The sequence below is a fragment of the Lytechinus variegatus genome, chromosome 1 (genome assembly GCF_018143015.1).
Source record: "Lytechinus variegatus isolate NC3 chromosome 1, Lvar_3.0, whole genome shotgun sequence".
Classification (NCBI taxonomy): domain Eukaryota; kingdom Metazoa; phylum Echinodermata; class Echinoidea; order Temnopleuroida; family Toxopneustidae; genus Lytechinus; species Lytechinus variegatus.
In genome coordinates this window covers 71562327-71577910 of record NC_054740.1, presented here as the reverse complement: position 1 = coordinate 71577910, position 15584 = coordinate 71562327, and the positions used below count along the sequence as shown (strand labels likewise).

At 35.8% G+C, this 15584-nt stretch overlaps 1 protein-coding gene and 1 non-coding gene across 5 annotated transcripts; both read right to left on the bottom strand.

Moving 5' to 3' along the window:
* On the bottom strand, window positions 1-11135 carry LOC121421886. Of its 4 annotated transcripts, none has more exons than XR_005971053.1 (5): window positions 10987-11135; window positions 7964-8046; window positions 6235-7565; window positions 1285-1419; window positions 1-421 (listed from the first exon to the last, which is right to left on the bottom strand). XR_005971053.1 is itself a non-coding variant. In XM_041616700.1 (2 exons), exons 1-2 carry the CDS (start codon window positions 7964-7966, stop codon window positions 6237-6239), a joined length of 1332 nt encoding a protein of 443 aa, XP_041472634.1. In that variant the 5' UTR covers window positions 7967-8684; the 3' UTR covers window positions 6164-6236. The 4 variants fall into 4 exon arrangements, 1 of the variants encoding a protein (XP_041472634.1); XR_005971052.1 differs by lacking the exon at window positions 10987-11135 and adding an exon at window positions 1956-2132 and having other exon boundaries at window positions 7964-8684; XR_005971051.1 differs by lacking the exon at window positions 10987-11135 and having other exon boundaries at window positions 1-434; window positions 7964-8683.
* A 3209-nt stretch (window positions 11136-14344) lies between these two features.
* On the bottom strand, window positions 14345-14417 carry TRNAV-CAC. The gene has a single exon. It is a non-coding gene; the product is annotated as a tRNA-Val (tRNA).
* Between the last annotated feature and the right edge of the window lie 1167 nt (window positions 14418-15584).

Sequence of the window (15584 nt, the reverse complement as noted above, 5' to 3'; positions counted from 1 at the left end):
TTTAATCATATTCTAGACATTCTTGGGAATATAAATCCACATAGCCATACACTTAACACCAAACATCATCTACACTCTACATGTATAACAGAAAAATGTTTAAAAGCCCAGTTGAAATAAGGCTAAGACCAGACAGAATGTAGATAATGACTGGTGTCAAGAGAATATCCCTGTAAACTATCTCTATCATGAATACTAGGAACCTCATTAACACAAGATGAAGGGTGGATATGAAGAGTTTGGTGTCAAATCCATTCTTATGTTGACCATACTTCAGCAAAGACCTTCACGCCAGACATTCCGTGTAGATGAAGTCTTGAAGATTGGTGTCATCTTTGGTAGACTATCTCTCTCACCTCTGCTTGGAAGATGGTTAGAACCAGATAAGGGGGTGTATCCATGTTTACACTCAGTGACATGACTGCAAATGTAAACTGAAAGAACAAAATATCATTCTAACAACATTCTCTTTCAAAACTATTCATTGCACTGTGACACACGTACATATGAAATAAATCAAAGTTTGCATAGGAACAAATATGCTTTTCCTTTCATTTTTCAGTTTGTTGCATTTTAGTCTTTTACACATGCAGCCTTGATATGTGTCAGAAAAATATTCAGACATGTCATTTACATGTAACTTCTTTCACATCAGTTTGAAAGTAGATACGGTTTCTATTATCCAGAGTAGGAGTGTGTAGTAGTGATCAGGCCCCCATCTTACAAAGAGTTATGATTGATCCAATTAATCGTAACTATGGCCGGCCGGCAACGTCAACATGTATTATTCATGTTTGTTCAAGATATTGTCTAACTATGATGTATATTCATGCATTCATTGTTTTCTTGAAAATTCACTGTGCTTCTCTTTGTTTACAAAGGACATTGTGCAAATTTCCTAGAGAAAAAAATATGACACTGATGGATTTCAATAGTAACGATTGATTGGATCAATCATAACTCTTTGTAAGATGGGATCTGACTATATTCTTCTTCTTTAATGCACACAAAGAAAAATATATTACAGACAAACTGGAAATGAAAAAGTTTGAAATGTGTACTCCTTAGAAAAGATGATTTCCTTTATAAATCCTAACATGGGGCCTCAGCTTTATCATATAATAAAATCATTTCATGGTAAAAATATTAACATACTTATTTGAGAAAACAGAGAACGACTGTTCCAAAGAGTTTTGATTGACGCTGGATAATCAAGTATATTGTCTGTATAGCAGGAAGTGCAAATTGCCAACCAGACCAAATAAGATACATGCTTTGACTTACATTCAACCAGTGTTTTCACAGCCTTCACAGTTTCCTTGCCTCCGTTGAAAAGTTAATGGGTCCTTTACGTTCGGCAAGATGACAAGAACAGTATCCGTTCATCCCTCTTCTGGCAATCCACCCTTGTTATAATGGCTGCAGCAACAATGACACAGAAATAAAGAGTAATAAATGGAATAATCAATGATAATACACCAAGTAATATATTAAAAGCTTTTGCAACATTAAGCAAATTTAATTGTAATTATTAAGCAAATTTAATTGTAATTACAGCCATTTCATTTGTTCTGTTAGAAATGAAAATGAATAAATTTGGATTTAGTTTGCAAGCCTGTTAGTTAGGGCATCAAAATCCTTGCCATAGACTTTACTTTGAAACTACAAATATTTAAGATGGCATCACAGCCTTTACATTCTAGAGAGAATATGCCCTGAAACTGCACACTAAATACACCTCTTGACAGAAGTTTTACCGGGACTAGTGAGTTTTGTAGAATTATACAATGAATTTGTGACTTGTTATTATGCACTGATTATTGGCTACATCCTTGAACTCATTACAGCTCTGATATCGCAAAGACAAATCATATGTATGTAGATACTAAAATAAGCATTTTCAAAATGCACTGCTATTCAAAATATTATAATAATCATAACACTGCTCAACTTACCACTGATTCTGGTGGCATATTTCTGGACATTTTGTTGACCTTTGACCTGAGATTGTTAATTCTCAGTTTAATCCTCCATCATGATGACTTCTTTATAATCTTGCTCCATCCAGTTGGGCCACTTGTGCCAGATACACCTTGTAGGGTTTTGCTTTTGTGAATAGCATTGTATGCTTACTGCAGAGAGAAAAGTAAATTCAAGATAATTTTTTTTTCATCCAGGCAGCTCTACAGTGTAGAGCTGCCAAATTGGATTAAAAAATACTTGCATTGGCCGATAGATATCAGGAATCGTAAAATATTTGTTTTGGTCAATAAATATAATATAAATTATTTTATATTTCAACCGAAACAAATATTTTACGAATCATGATATTTATTGGCCGATGCAAGTATTTAAAAAAATCTAAGTTGCAGCTCTGCACGCGTGTGGCATCTAGGTATCGATAACAAAAGACTTCAAAATGGCGACGTAAATAGACTGGGTAAGTGAACGCTCATGCTCTTAATTTTTTTTTCAATTTTACTACTCTTTATTCAATGAAAATTGGGAACTTTAATAACTAGCACATCAATGATGTATAGCTCATCCCGCATCTCGCAACAAAATTCAACACAATTTCAGCCCAGTTGACACTGTAGTGAATAATATTGGTGACATAAATTGAGGATATAGAATTGAAATCAATGAAGAAATGACATAGAAGCATTTTTTTGTGATATACGAACAAATTTCATATGAATTAAGTAATAATAATTATCTAGTCAAAGTTTCTTAACACTGTAGAACCTTGGTGAACCTAATTTAGCTCTCAGATGGAACAAAAATAACCAAAGTCAATCAACAAACAAATAAGTAATTTTTGTGAGTTTTGAAAATAGATGAATAAATTAGCATATTTAATGAGTTTCAAAGTTCTATGTTGAAATTTTGTATCACCACCTCGAGCTATTATATAAAGCAAAAAAAAATTGAAATTGATCAACAAACGAAGAAAAAACATTTCTTTGTAATTCTGTGTAGAAGTTTGGTGAACCTCATAAAGTTCTACAAAATGGAAGAAAAAAATAAAAATCTGTAAACAAAGAAGAAAAAGCATTTTATGTGAATTTTCAAAATAAATCAATTTCCCATAAATTAGCATAAAAATTGTTCTAGTCAAAATTTCAAAATTCTGTGAAGAAGATTGGTGAACCTCATTAAGCTCTACCAGATGGAAGAAAAAAATCAAAATCAGTCAACATATAAAGAAGAAGCATTTTATGTGAATTTTTAAAATATGCATAAAATATGCATAAAATATGCATAAATTAGCATAAAAATTGTTCTAATCAAAATTTCAAAATTCTGTGTAGAAGATTGGTGAACCTCATGAAGCTCTTCCAGATGGAAGAAAACAAGTGGAATGCCTCTGGCCGTCTCACCTGCATCACGCGATTCAAAATAGCAGCAGTGCTGACTTTGAAAACTACTATAACTCGCACAAGATGTTCAGTGATACTTGGTTACTCATATTTCCATATTTTATGAACTAGAACCAATACACTTACAGAGATAGGATGGTAATTCAACAAATACCCCCAATGTGACCAAAATTCATTGACTTCACATGACCTTTGACCTCGATCATGTGACCTGAAACTTACACAGAATATTCAGTAATACTTGATTACTCTTATGTCTAAGTTTCAAAAGTCAGATCAATAAACTTGTAGAGTTATAATGGTAATTCAACAGATACATGTACCCCCATTATGGCCAAAGTTCATTGATCTTTGACCTTGGTCATGTGACCTAAAATGCGCAAAGGATGTTCAGTGATACAGACCAACATACTTTCAAAATTATGATGGTACTTCAACAGGTCCCCAATTCGGCCAAAGTCCACTGACCCTAAATGACCTTGATCATGTGACCTGAAACTTGCACAGGATGTTCAGTGATACTTGATTACTATTATGTCCAAGTTCCATGAATCAGATCCAAAAACTTTTAAAGTTTTGATTTAATTCAACAGATACCCCCCAATCGGCCAAAGTTCATTGACCCTAAATGACCTTTGACCTTGGTCATGTGACGTGAAACTCATGCAGGATGTTTAATGATACTTGATTAACCTTATGTCCAAGTTTAATGAACTAGGTCCATATATTTTCTAAGTTATGATGACATTTCAAAAACTTAACCTCAGGTTAAGATTTTGATGAACATTGTATTCCCCAAACATGGTCTAAGTTCATTGACCCTAAATGACCTTTGACCTTGGTCATGTGACATGAAACTCTAATAGGATGTTCAGTAATACTTGATTAACATTATGTCCAAGTTTCATGAACTAGGTCCATATACTTTCTAAGTTATGATGTCATTTCAAAAACTTAACCTTAGGTTAAGATTTGATGTTGACGCCGCCGCCGTCGGAAAAGCGGCGCCTATAGTCTCACTCTGCTACGCAGGTGAGACAAAAATCAAAATCGGTCAACACATGAAGAAGCTTTTTATGTGAATTTTTCAAAATATGCATAAATTAATTTCGCATAAATTAGCTTAAAAATTGTTCTCATCAAAATTTCAAAATTCTGTGTAGAAGATTGGTGAACCTCATGAAGCTCTACAGGTTGAAGAAAAAAAAATCGTTCCACAAATAAAGAAAAAGAAGCATTCTATGTGAATTTTTAAAAATATGCATAAATTAATTTCGCATAAATTAGCATAAAAATTGTTCTAGTCAAAATTTCATAATTCTATGTAGAAGATTGGTGAACCTCATGAAGCTCTACCAGAAGAAAAAAAATCAAATTCGGTCAACAAATAAAGAAGAAGCATTTTTTGTGATTTTTAAAAAATTCGCATAAATTAGCATATTTAACGAATTTCTAAATTCTGTGTAGGCCCTAGAAGTTTTGAATCCCCCACCTAGTGCTATCATATAAAGCAAACAGAATTAAAATGGTGAAGTAGTAGCATTTTGAAATTGTGGACGGACGACAGAAGACGGACGCCACGGCATAAGCTCATCTTGCCCTTCGACGGACGCCACGGCATAAGCCCTTCTTGCCGGATGAGCTAAAAACTGGGGGTAAACATAAAATTGCACCATGTACGTTAGTTTGGGCACAAATTACTAAACAAAACGTAAAATTTGTGATTTAGGTCTAACTTGTTAGGCCTAGTTTCACCATTTTGGGTAATCCTGGCCTCTACAGCCAGGTATAGATAGCCACGCCAGGCGTCATAGGGCATGAAGGGAGTAAGCCTACGTATAGTAGATGATTTTTATTCCCCAGACGCCTCCAGGCTAAGATCCCGCCAAACTTGATATTTAAGATGGCGACTTTCTGGGGGATGCAAGGCCAAGAGTGACAAGATCATATCTGTTTATACTATGGACCTCAAAATACATGATGTAAGATTTAAATGTAATCATAAAGTATTGTACAACGCCTACTTAGCTAGTTGTACGCGATCAAATGGGAGGCTGAACGTCACACATTCGTACCGTTGCACACACAAGACGTACCATCCAAAATGTACCATTGCACGTACGGCTTTAGGAGGTGACGTCACAATGCGATTTCATTGAATAAGATGACAATGCGCGTAAAACCAGCTGGCTAAATGCGCAATGCTGTCCAAGATCATGTGCGCTTGTGGGCCCAGCTTGTGGGATTTTGCTTTTCGCTTTCAATATTTTTGCTCCTTTTTCATAGATAACTGGAGGGAAAAACTCTTCTTTTTTCATATTTTCGGTAGATTCCGAGGCGTTGTACAACACAAATAGCGAATATTCTTATTCGTGCAATGGTGCGAGATTTCGCATTCGGTGAAAGAAAGAAACGCTCTATTCAACTCGGCTAACGCCTCGTTGAATATAGCAACTTTCTTTCACCTCATGCGAAATCTCGCACCATCGCACTCATGCCTATTCGCTATTTGTATACTATAACGTGTTTCACTTACATTGTACATTAGCTTTATTACATGATTTTTTTTTTTTTAAATACAGACAAATTATACATCACTTGAAAGGTTTTTCAAGACAAATTCAATGGTGAAGACCAAATTACAATTGGAGCACCATAACTGAAGATATGGCCTCTTAAAGGGACGCTATACGCGGAACTTTTCTGCCACCCAAGACAAGTACCCATTGGGTGGCAGATCTACAGGTACTTGTAGATCTAAGAAACTTCCATACTTTTTTTTCATGTAGGTTACTAAGTTAATTTGACTAAAATGCAACACAAGAGGTGATCTTGTAGAGCATGGCTGTGTTACCTTTAGTCTTCCTCCTCCTCCACGACCAAGTCCCCTGCTCTAAGGTCCTCCTCAGCAATTTGCTTCTGTGCGATTACAAGCCGCTGTAAGTTCATATTTCGAATCGTTGAATGACTGGGCACTCTGTTTGGTTTTTTGTCCACAAGTTTCAGAACTTCTCTGATTACGTTTCCCACATGATTTATTCCAACATTTTCAGTCAATAAACTTTGAACACACCGTTGTGTTTGTGGGGTAAACTCTTTATTGTCTTCGTCGTATAGTTCTACTGTATCAGAGGTTACCTCTTCCTGCAGAACATAAATTCTATATTCCATTTCAATAACTTCCTTCCTAATATCTTCTATATCTTCTGTGTCAGCCGACTCCTGCTGAGTAACTTCCTCAGTATACTCTGGTTGTGTCTTTTCAAGTTCAGAACATTTCTCTCTATAATACTTGTGCTTTCCCCTTTCTCTTTTCAGTTGCAAGTTTTTCGCACGTATTCTCCTCATTAGAGTTTCTCGCTCTCTATTTGTATTTTCCATCTCTTTATTTTTATTTTCCATCTCGATATTGAGTTGCTTCACTCGTTCTTCTAATTCTTGTATTCTCTCATCTTTTCTTTTCATGTCACTCTGAACTGTCTCCACCAAAATTTCATGCGTGGATGGAGTGTGTAATCTACGAAGTTCACCCTCGAGGGTGGATGTGTGTGCCTCTGGCTCCTGTTCTTGTTGTTGTCGTTCAATCCCATATCTAAAAGTCTCTTCTAAAAATGTATCTATTGCTTCCTTTCCTGTTTTTCTGTGCTGGCTTTTCAGAAGTTTTTTGTATTTCACATTCACCCTCTTCACTTTCTGTTTCAGGATGCTAACATTTTCATTTGTCTGTCCACCAAGCAACCATTTCACAACGTCATCACATGATCCTTTAGCCAGTCTATCAACAATGTCCCGTTTTTTTACTTCACCAGCTGCCATTGTTACATATATTGGAACAGGTGACAGGGACACCCGCTTCCTCTTTAGTGTGTTGTCCTTCGTGTACCAGTACAGATAGTTTCCTCCGTCCTCCAAATGTGAAGAGCTAGCTGACTCCCAACCTGATCCTGGGGGAGAAGAAAAAGATGAATAACCTCGAGCAGTAGAAGCTGGTGCCTTGGGAGTTGTTGGTATAATTGTTGGGGAAGATGGGATGGAATCTGGGGAGTTCTGTCCACATTCGGTCACTGAAGATACTGGTGAAGATACCGGTGATGATGATGGCAACCTCTGTGCACATTCAAAGATTGAAGATGGTGAAGATACCGGTGATGATGATGGCAACCTCTGTGCACATTCCTCATCAGACTGAAACATAAATTGAAAATAGTTGGGTAATAATCAACCAAAGGCATTAGAATGAGAACAATTTTTAGCAATTTAAGCAAAATATAGTTGTATGAATTCATATTTTTCTTATTCAAACAGCTTCTATTTGTGAAAATATAGTATACAAGAAGAAAGATAACAAAGTAGAATAAGACAAGAGAAGTGCATGGGACGCTTTGCGTTGTTAAAAAAAATTAATCAACTCTTGGGGGTCTCATTCCTCAACAGACTTTAATCAGAAAATAAAAATGAATGTCCCACTATACTTCCCGGTATCTGTAAGATTTATATCATTCAAAAGTAGAAAATTAAGTTTTGCAAGTAAATTTTTTTTTCTTTCTGTTTGTCCATGTTCACTCTGTATTCTGTATAATTACCATGATGTCTCAAACTTGTTTGCAGATCCGAGAATGCGAGATCAGACAGCTGGAGCTGCAACAGTAGCTAGAAATGTACTCCACTGCTTAGAATTATAGAATATATTAACATTAAATATATTGGAAAGTTAAAAAGCAAGTCTCTGACATTATCTGAATTTCTACTACATTTAAAATCACATTTACAAAATAATCTCCCTCCTAGTAAACATAATAAAACAGGGACCCATTATTGTGTACATCATGTGAATTGATGAGACAGCTTATTGATATGATGACACAAAACAACAGAATATAGACATAGTCATGTATCTATTCATTTTAATACCAGTACCAGGCAGCAGTCAATGCATGGTCTGTGCTTGTACACCATGAAAAAAAATGAGGCTGGAATTAAACATGCTTTAACTCCCGCCTGTTTTTTTTTTCTTGAAATATTAAGTTGAAATTATCATTAATTTATCATCAGTACACATAATTCATGCAGAAATCAAACGCACAACTTATCACCTACAACTAATTTCAATGGGTTTAACAATAACATACATGCATCAAGTACCACACCCACGGCCACCACGCCCACTCACTCCTTTCGGTCAGCCATGGCACCAAAATCACACTCTAGGCGGCACAACATGGGCTTGCATTCGCCTCTTGCACAGCTATGCGACACATTCTTATATATCAAAATAGATTTTCTGATACAAATACACTTAGTTCAAAGAATTAATTCATATCTGATATTTGACTGTTCCCTGGGAAAATTTCTGTTTATACGGCTTTGAAGTAAGAAATAGAAACATGATTTACCTTAAGTGTCCAAAAAACTCCTTTTTGTAACGAAAAACATTGCACTGAAATCGTCACTAACTTGTAGAAGAAAGTCTGCCGATTTTAATGATACATAACACATGGTTATTTGATGCCCTAGAGGGCGTCAACAAGTAAAAGTAACTTGCAAGATTAACCCGGTTCTGGAGTCATATTTTCCAAAATGGCGACTTCCATCGTGTGACCACGGACAGGTGGTGCTCTCGAAAACGGCCTTAAAAACAACATTTTGGCGATGCAAATGTGAGTAAATTGACTAGAAATAAAAAGTTTAGATATAATAGAAAAAGATCGTAACATTTTATTAAAAAAAAAGGATTTGAAATGTTGATACACTGGCTCAATGAATTTTGCCCATTTTGTGTGTTGGCAGAATAGGAAATGTGTTAAACGCGAACCCGTTGCGATCGCTACTTACATACCATTTTTATTCAAAAACTTTTTGGAAAATTAACTTAACACGGTGACAGATACGACAGTGTCGTAATCTCGAACTGGCTGTGATATATAGCCTATATTTATTATAGTGAACACCGTGGCGCATGCCGCTGCCTAATTCGGCGGCGCCAACTCCCTGGGCGCGGCCTGGCCTGGGTAAAGCCGGCTTAGCCTTAGACCAAAAGCTTCGGTCTCTGTTTTGTTGGTTATTCAGCTGAACTTCGTTGGCTTCACTCACCAAATACAGAGACCGAAGTTCTAGCGCGATCTGTACAGGGGACTCAATGGCCATATGTGTATGTACTTAAGATCGGATAAAACAGGGAAGTGAATTTGCGAGACAGCCGAGGTAAGTCACTGTTTTTGTTCCTTTTAACTTCATTTTTCTCCGTTTTTTGGCAATTGATGCCAAGAGGGAATATAAATTTGCACTGAGGGGCCCGTTTCTCAACACTTGGACAAGTTAGTCTTATCTTTATCCACAAACCACGGAGTTAGTTCCAATCTTACTAAACCTGTTTCACGAAAGGCTTCCTAACTAAAATACCTTGATATCGATACTATATCGGTAAAAAGAGCAGACGAGACGTAGCCTTAGTCACAAAATAGCATAATTTTCAAAAAGAAAAATTATGACAAAATTGCAAATATTGTGATGAATTGGGAATTACATCTTTTTAAAATAATAGCACAGGTAAATTATGCATCATACATACTTAGACCTTTAAGACTGGGGCATTCAATTGCTGAAAAATTGAATTATGAATAATTTATTTCATGACTAAAAAAAATCACATGTGGACGTTGAGATGGGTACCCCCGGGATATCCAATTTTAATAGTTTACGAAAGTAAACCATAACGGTTTTATTTGTAAAATTATGATAATTATACAATGTTTTACGATTCCAACCATCATCGAAATATAGTTTAACATTATTTTTTTTTATAAATCTTTGATACTGATCTTACGATTTGACAAATTCTATGCATAAATTAAAGATTAGAATTTAGCCAAATGTCAATAGGGTCTGAAAACGACAAATACAAGTCCAGTTATGGATGGCCTGACGTGGTAGAATTTCTATCGATTAAATTATTTTACTATTTCAAAATGAATGGTTTTGTGGCGTTGTACCAACAGTTTTCATAGTTACTTTGTATTACAATGATCATTGAATGCATTATCCCACTTATTTTGGGATGTAATTTCAACCTCTGTGATTGATTACGTAAGATTATAATTTTTAAATTTCTCGACAATTTTGCATGTCATAGTCTACCCACGTGATGCCACTACGTCATTAAGAAAGAAGTTGTGACAGGTTCGGAGGTGTCATAAATATTTAGTGAGGTTGTTGTACCCGATCTTGGTAAAGAGGGCTTCGTGAAACGGTTAGCGGACAAGTAGCTCACTATCTCCGATTTAGTCAAGAAGTTAGACTTATGACGGTGTTGAGAAACGGGCCCCTGGTCACTATAATTTTCGAAATTTTTATTCATTAAAGACAAAAATTGAAAAGCCCCGACGGGGGGATTTTGCATTGCAAGTCCCCTAATGGTGGCTGCACGATAGCGAGCCGTCTGTGTACGAGGAGAAATAAAAAAAAAATGTTAAAAAACTCCTCGAAACAGACGGCTGCCAGCTGTCTAGCTTAGCCTTAGCTAGACTCGAGCGCGAGTCAGCGAGCGCACAGGTCTAAGATACAAACAAATTACACGATAAAACCCGATTAATATTTCAGAAATACTCACCTTTTAATTATCCTCCTTTATTTCAAGAAAGAAAAGTGCAATTGAAAAGTCACAATAACGACAATAAGTCATTGAAATCACAGGATCTTTTTGGTCGTACCTTTTCTTGCAGCATTCAGTGCCACCCGCTTGAATATGGCGCTAGCTTATGTGTCGCCGAATCGAAACGTCCAATCGCAAAAATGGAAAAGAAAAGAAAAACCGGGAAGAAAAGAAAAGATAAGAAAAGAAAAAAAAACAGAACTTTATGTGATAGCAATTTTTAGTTAAACCTGGGTTCCTGCTGCAAAAAGTTGTATGTCGAAATAATTGAGTGTGAAATGGAAAGAATAAGAACATACAACAAAAGTTTAATTGATACATTATTACTGACGTAAATGGAAGAAATTTCAACCCGGCATTCCTTACGAATGTATTTGAAAATTCTAATTTAGACTGTATAGGTATAAAACCTGGGTTATGCCACCCATAAAATCGCGACTAGAATCCTAGGCAATAATCATCTAGTGCTCTAATATATATAGAGACCCTTGCCGATTAATTTGTTTTGGTTCTTATTTGGACGAAATTGCTATGAACCAGGAAAAACATAATCTGAAGAAGAAGGAGTCGGAAAGCAGCTGCACCAAACACAGAAGCAGGAACTTAGACAAAAAATAAAACAGTTGTAAGCCTCGTTTAGCATGCGGAGAAAGCCAGGTAATTTTCTATAAGGTCTGGGGGTTCCGAATCATAAACCTTTCTAGTGTATGATCAGTTCCGTTACTTCCCGGGGCAGATCCAGCTTTCGCCAAATAGGTCAGAAAAAACCCAACATTTTCCCAGATCGGCGACTAAATTAAAAGAAATGCGAGGCAAGCACAATTTTTATCTTACATTTGATGTGCCAGTGAACGCTGAGAGCCTCTCATCGTTCACTGGCACATCAAATATATAAAAAAAAAATATTGTAAATTTTTGTAATGGTGATCAAGAGGCGTATTTATGCCCTAAGTGAACAATATTACATGCGTGCGCGAAGCCCAAGATGAAATTTGCAATATATTGACATAAAAACATGAAAATGGGACTGTTTATTATTATTTTTTTGCAGTGTCTCATGAGGAAATATATCCCACCAACCAAACAATCCGCGCGCAAAGCGCGAGTTAAACTTTTGTTATATTTTCACAAAAAAACTTGACAATCTAAGCGCTCTTTATGCCAATGATCAGGATGTTATCTGAATAAACTATTGATGCGAGCGCCGAAGCGTGAGCTGAAAATTCTCTATATTCAGACCTTAAAGGACCAATGATCAGATAAGTATTGAACAATTGATGTGATTTTTTTTATATTTCGATTGGAAGAAAATGGGTGCTATATGGGAAATCTAATAAACATTTTTGGGGTTTAGATCTAAAAGTGGGACATTCTATTCACTTTTTATAATCATAAAAAGGATGTGTATCTTGCTAAAGAAATGTTGCGAAGCGTGAGCTGAATTCTTTTTATATTCCAATCTGAAAACTAGACAAGCACGCTTTTAAATAAAGAGGAAATAATTTCATGTGACAAAATACAAAATAACAAGTGGGGATATGGCATCCATGATCATTTTGCTTATTGAATAGGGCCTACTCAGTAGCGTATCTAGGATTTTCCACAGGGGGAGGGCAAAATCGTCCGCCAAAAAAATTGAGAAGCAAAAAAAAAAGTCCTCAACAGGATATAAAAGACATTTCGCACGCGAAAAAAAAAATTCAAGCAAAAAATAAAAAGTCTTCAACTTCAAAGGAGGGGCCACTGATGGCTCGTCAGAGATCACTTGTGACTCGTCGGGGGGGGGGGGGGGGAGGGATACGTTCCTTGCATGAGTTGTGACTCGTCGGGGGGGGGGGGGCAGTCTGCCCCCGTAGGTACCCTATGCCTACTCATGAGTATATGCATAGAACTGTTTCACCGAAGAAATGCAATTCTTCAAAATGGTATTCTTCCCTTGGCCGACTTTGATCATATGGGTTGTTTTTTTTTTTTTTTTACATCTGTTTATATCATATTATTTTCAGAGTGGAGTGGAGTGGAGTAGCCCTTTAATGTGAACTCAAAGCGCTGAAAATAATTGATATAGGCCTACTGACCAGAAAAGGGAATTTAGGAATTGGTTAAAGACAGCTAATCAATTGTCATTGCACACTTTTTTTTATCATGAAGAGGATGTTTATAATTGCGTTGAAACAAAATAATTAAACTAAAATCGCGATAAGATCAGATAGATTATGAAATATGTTGTGCATATTGGCTTTAAAAGTTGGATCTTTTAAGCTTTTTATTCCATTCATTTTTCTTTTCTTTTTATTCATTTTCTCCTCTCCTTCCCCTTTTCAACTTTTAATTATTATTTTTTTTTCTATTTTTTTGCTACATTGGCAAGCGGCGGGGTAACCCCTGGCTATGGCTCTTAAAGCTAATCATGATATCAGGGAATGGCTTAAGGATGAAAAGAGTGTGTTTCTCACTAATAACAATGCGAGCGCGTAGCGCGAAAAACTGACATCAAATAGGAACATTTTAAGGACTTTATGAAGATAATGTATCTCTTACTAATCAAAATGCGAGCATGGGCCATGCATTTTCAAAAATAAAAGGAATTAAATTTATTGATGACTTTTAAAATCTTTGATTGATGGGGGCGCGGAGCGCAAGCTAATTAAATCCGAAATTAAGATATTCTGAGTTTAATAATAATACCGGCGCAAAGCGCGAGATTAAAATTGTTGAAACTTAACATTCTAAGCACTTTCTGTAACCATGAACAGGAGTGGCTTAGGCCTATAACTAAACAAGTTAAAACAACTGATGCGAGCGCCAAGAGTAAAGTTTCGATTTTCTAACATGAAAACTGGACCACTTTAACAAAACTTTATAAAGAAAAATTATACATGTATATATGTATCTCAAAAGCACGAGGCGCCAGCTTATTTTTGTATAGCTTTAGACCTAAACAGGTACATTATTCTATGCACTGCATTATAATCACAGAAAGAATGGGTATCTTCTGCATGCTTGCATAATAGGTTCCCAATTGTCGGGTAAGTATATATAAAAAAATCGCATTAATTGTTCATTTAGGTATACAGCCCAATTGTTCTTTCCTTCGAAACGTGCTTAAAACAGGATGCGTATCTAAAAAAAACCTTTCCATTTGTAATCTATTCATTAGGTACAGCTTTTTTCCTCTTTCACCCTCTCTTCTTCTCTTTTAAAAAGAGAAAAAATTCTTCTCCTTCTTCTCCCCCTCTTCCTCCTCATTTGCTCCTCCTTCTTCTACAGAAATTTCCGATAGATATATCTAAAAAAAAGTGTTAAAAAAAATTACTGTTTCCGCCCGGGTTCGAACCGGGGACCTTGCGCGTGTGAAGCGCACGTGATAACCACTACACTACGGAAACGCTGTTAATTTTCAGCTTATTACATCACATTTAATTCAGTTCTTAGTTCCTGTTTACCAGACTGATAAATATTATGAAGGCTCTCTGTGGGTACTGATTGGTCATTGAATAAACGCACTCAGATCCTAGAAAAGTGTTTTTAGACTATTATGACAGGCGAAAAATAGAAAGAAAATCGGTTCCTTTGTTATTTTCATTTTGACACTCACATAACTTGTTTTCATTTTCAATATTATCATACTTCTTCTCTTCTTCTCTTCTCTTCTTCTCATCTTCCTTCTTCTCTCTCTTCCTTCCTCTCCCTTCTTTAATTCTTATCAATTTTTATTTTCATTATCATCCTTCTCGTCTCTTCCTTCTCTTCTTTTTCCTTCTTCTTCTCCTCTTTCTTCTTCTTCTTCACTCTCTCCCTCCTTTCCTCCTCTCTCATCTTTTAAAGGACAAGTACACTCCAACAAAGAATTGATTTGAATAAAAAAGAGAAAAATCCAACGAACAAAACACTGAAAATTTCATCAAAATCGGATGTATAATAAGAAAGTTATGATAGTTTTAAAATTCGCTTAATTTCACAAAGCAGTTATGCACATCCTGGTCGGTGTGCAAATGAGGAAACTGATGACATCACTCACTATTTCTTTTGTATTTTATTGTATAAAATATGAAATATTCTAATTTCATCATTATTGTCCTGTGAAACAAAGTTTTATTTCTCCCTGAACATGTGGAATTACCATTGTTTAACATTTAATGGTTTAATCCAGTTTGTCCTTATTGTGAAATGTGTAAATATTGAAATATTGTATAATTCAAACAATAAAAAACAAAATAAATAGTGAGTGAGGGACATCATCGATTCTCTCATTTGCATGTGACTAAATTGTGAATATAACTATTAGGGAAAAATAAGCGAAACTTTTAAATGTCATAACTTTCTCATTTTACATCCGATTTCGATGAAATTTTCAGCATTATTCTTGTCTGATTTTTCTCTATTGATTTAAATCAATGTTTTTCTGAGGTGGACTTGACCTTTAATCTTATCAAGTCTGCACAAGAGGGAACATAACAGGATCAGAATCTTTCTGTGGACCTCAGGACAGTTTCAAGTCATAAACTGAAAAGATCTCTTAGTTACTGCCCCTGGCGACCCTAAGGAAAATGTAA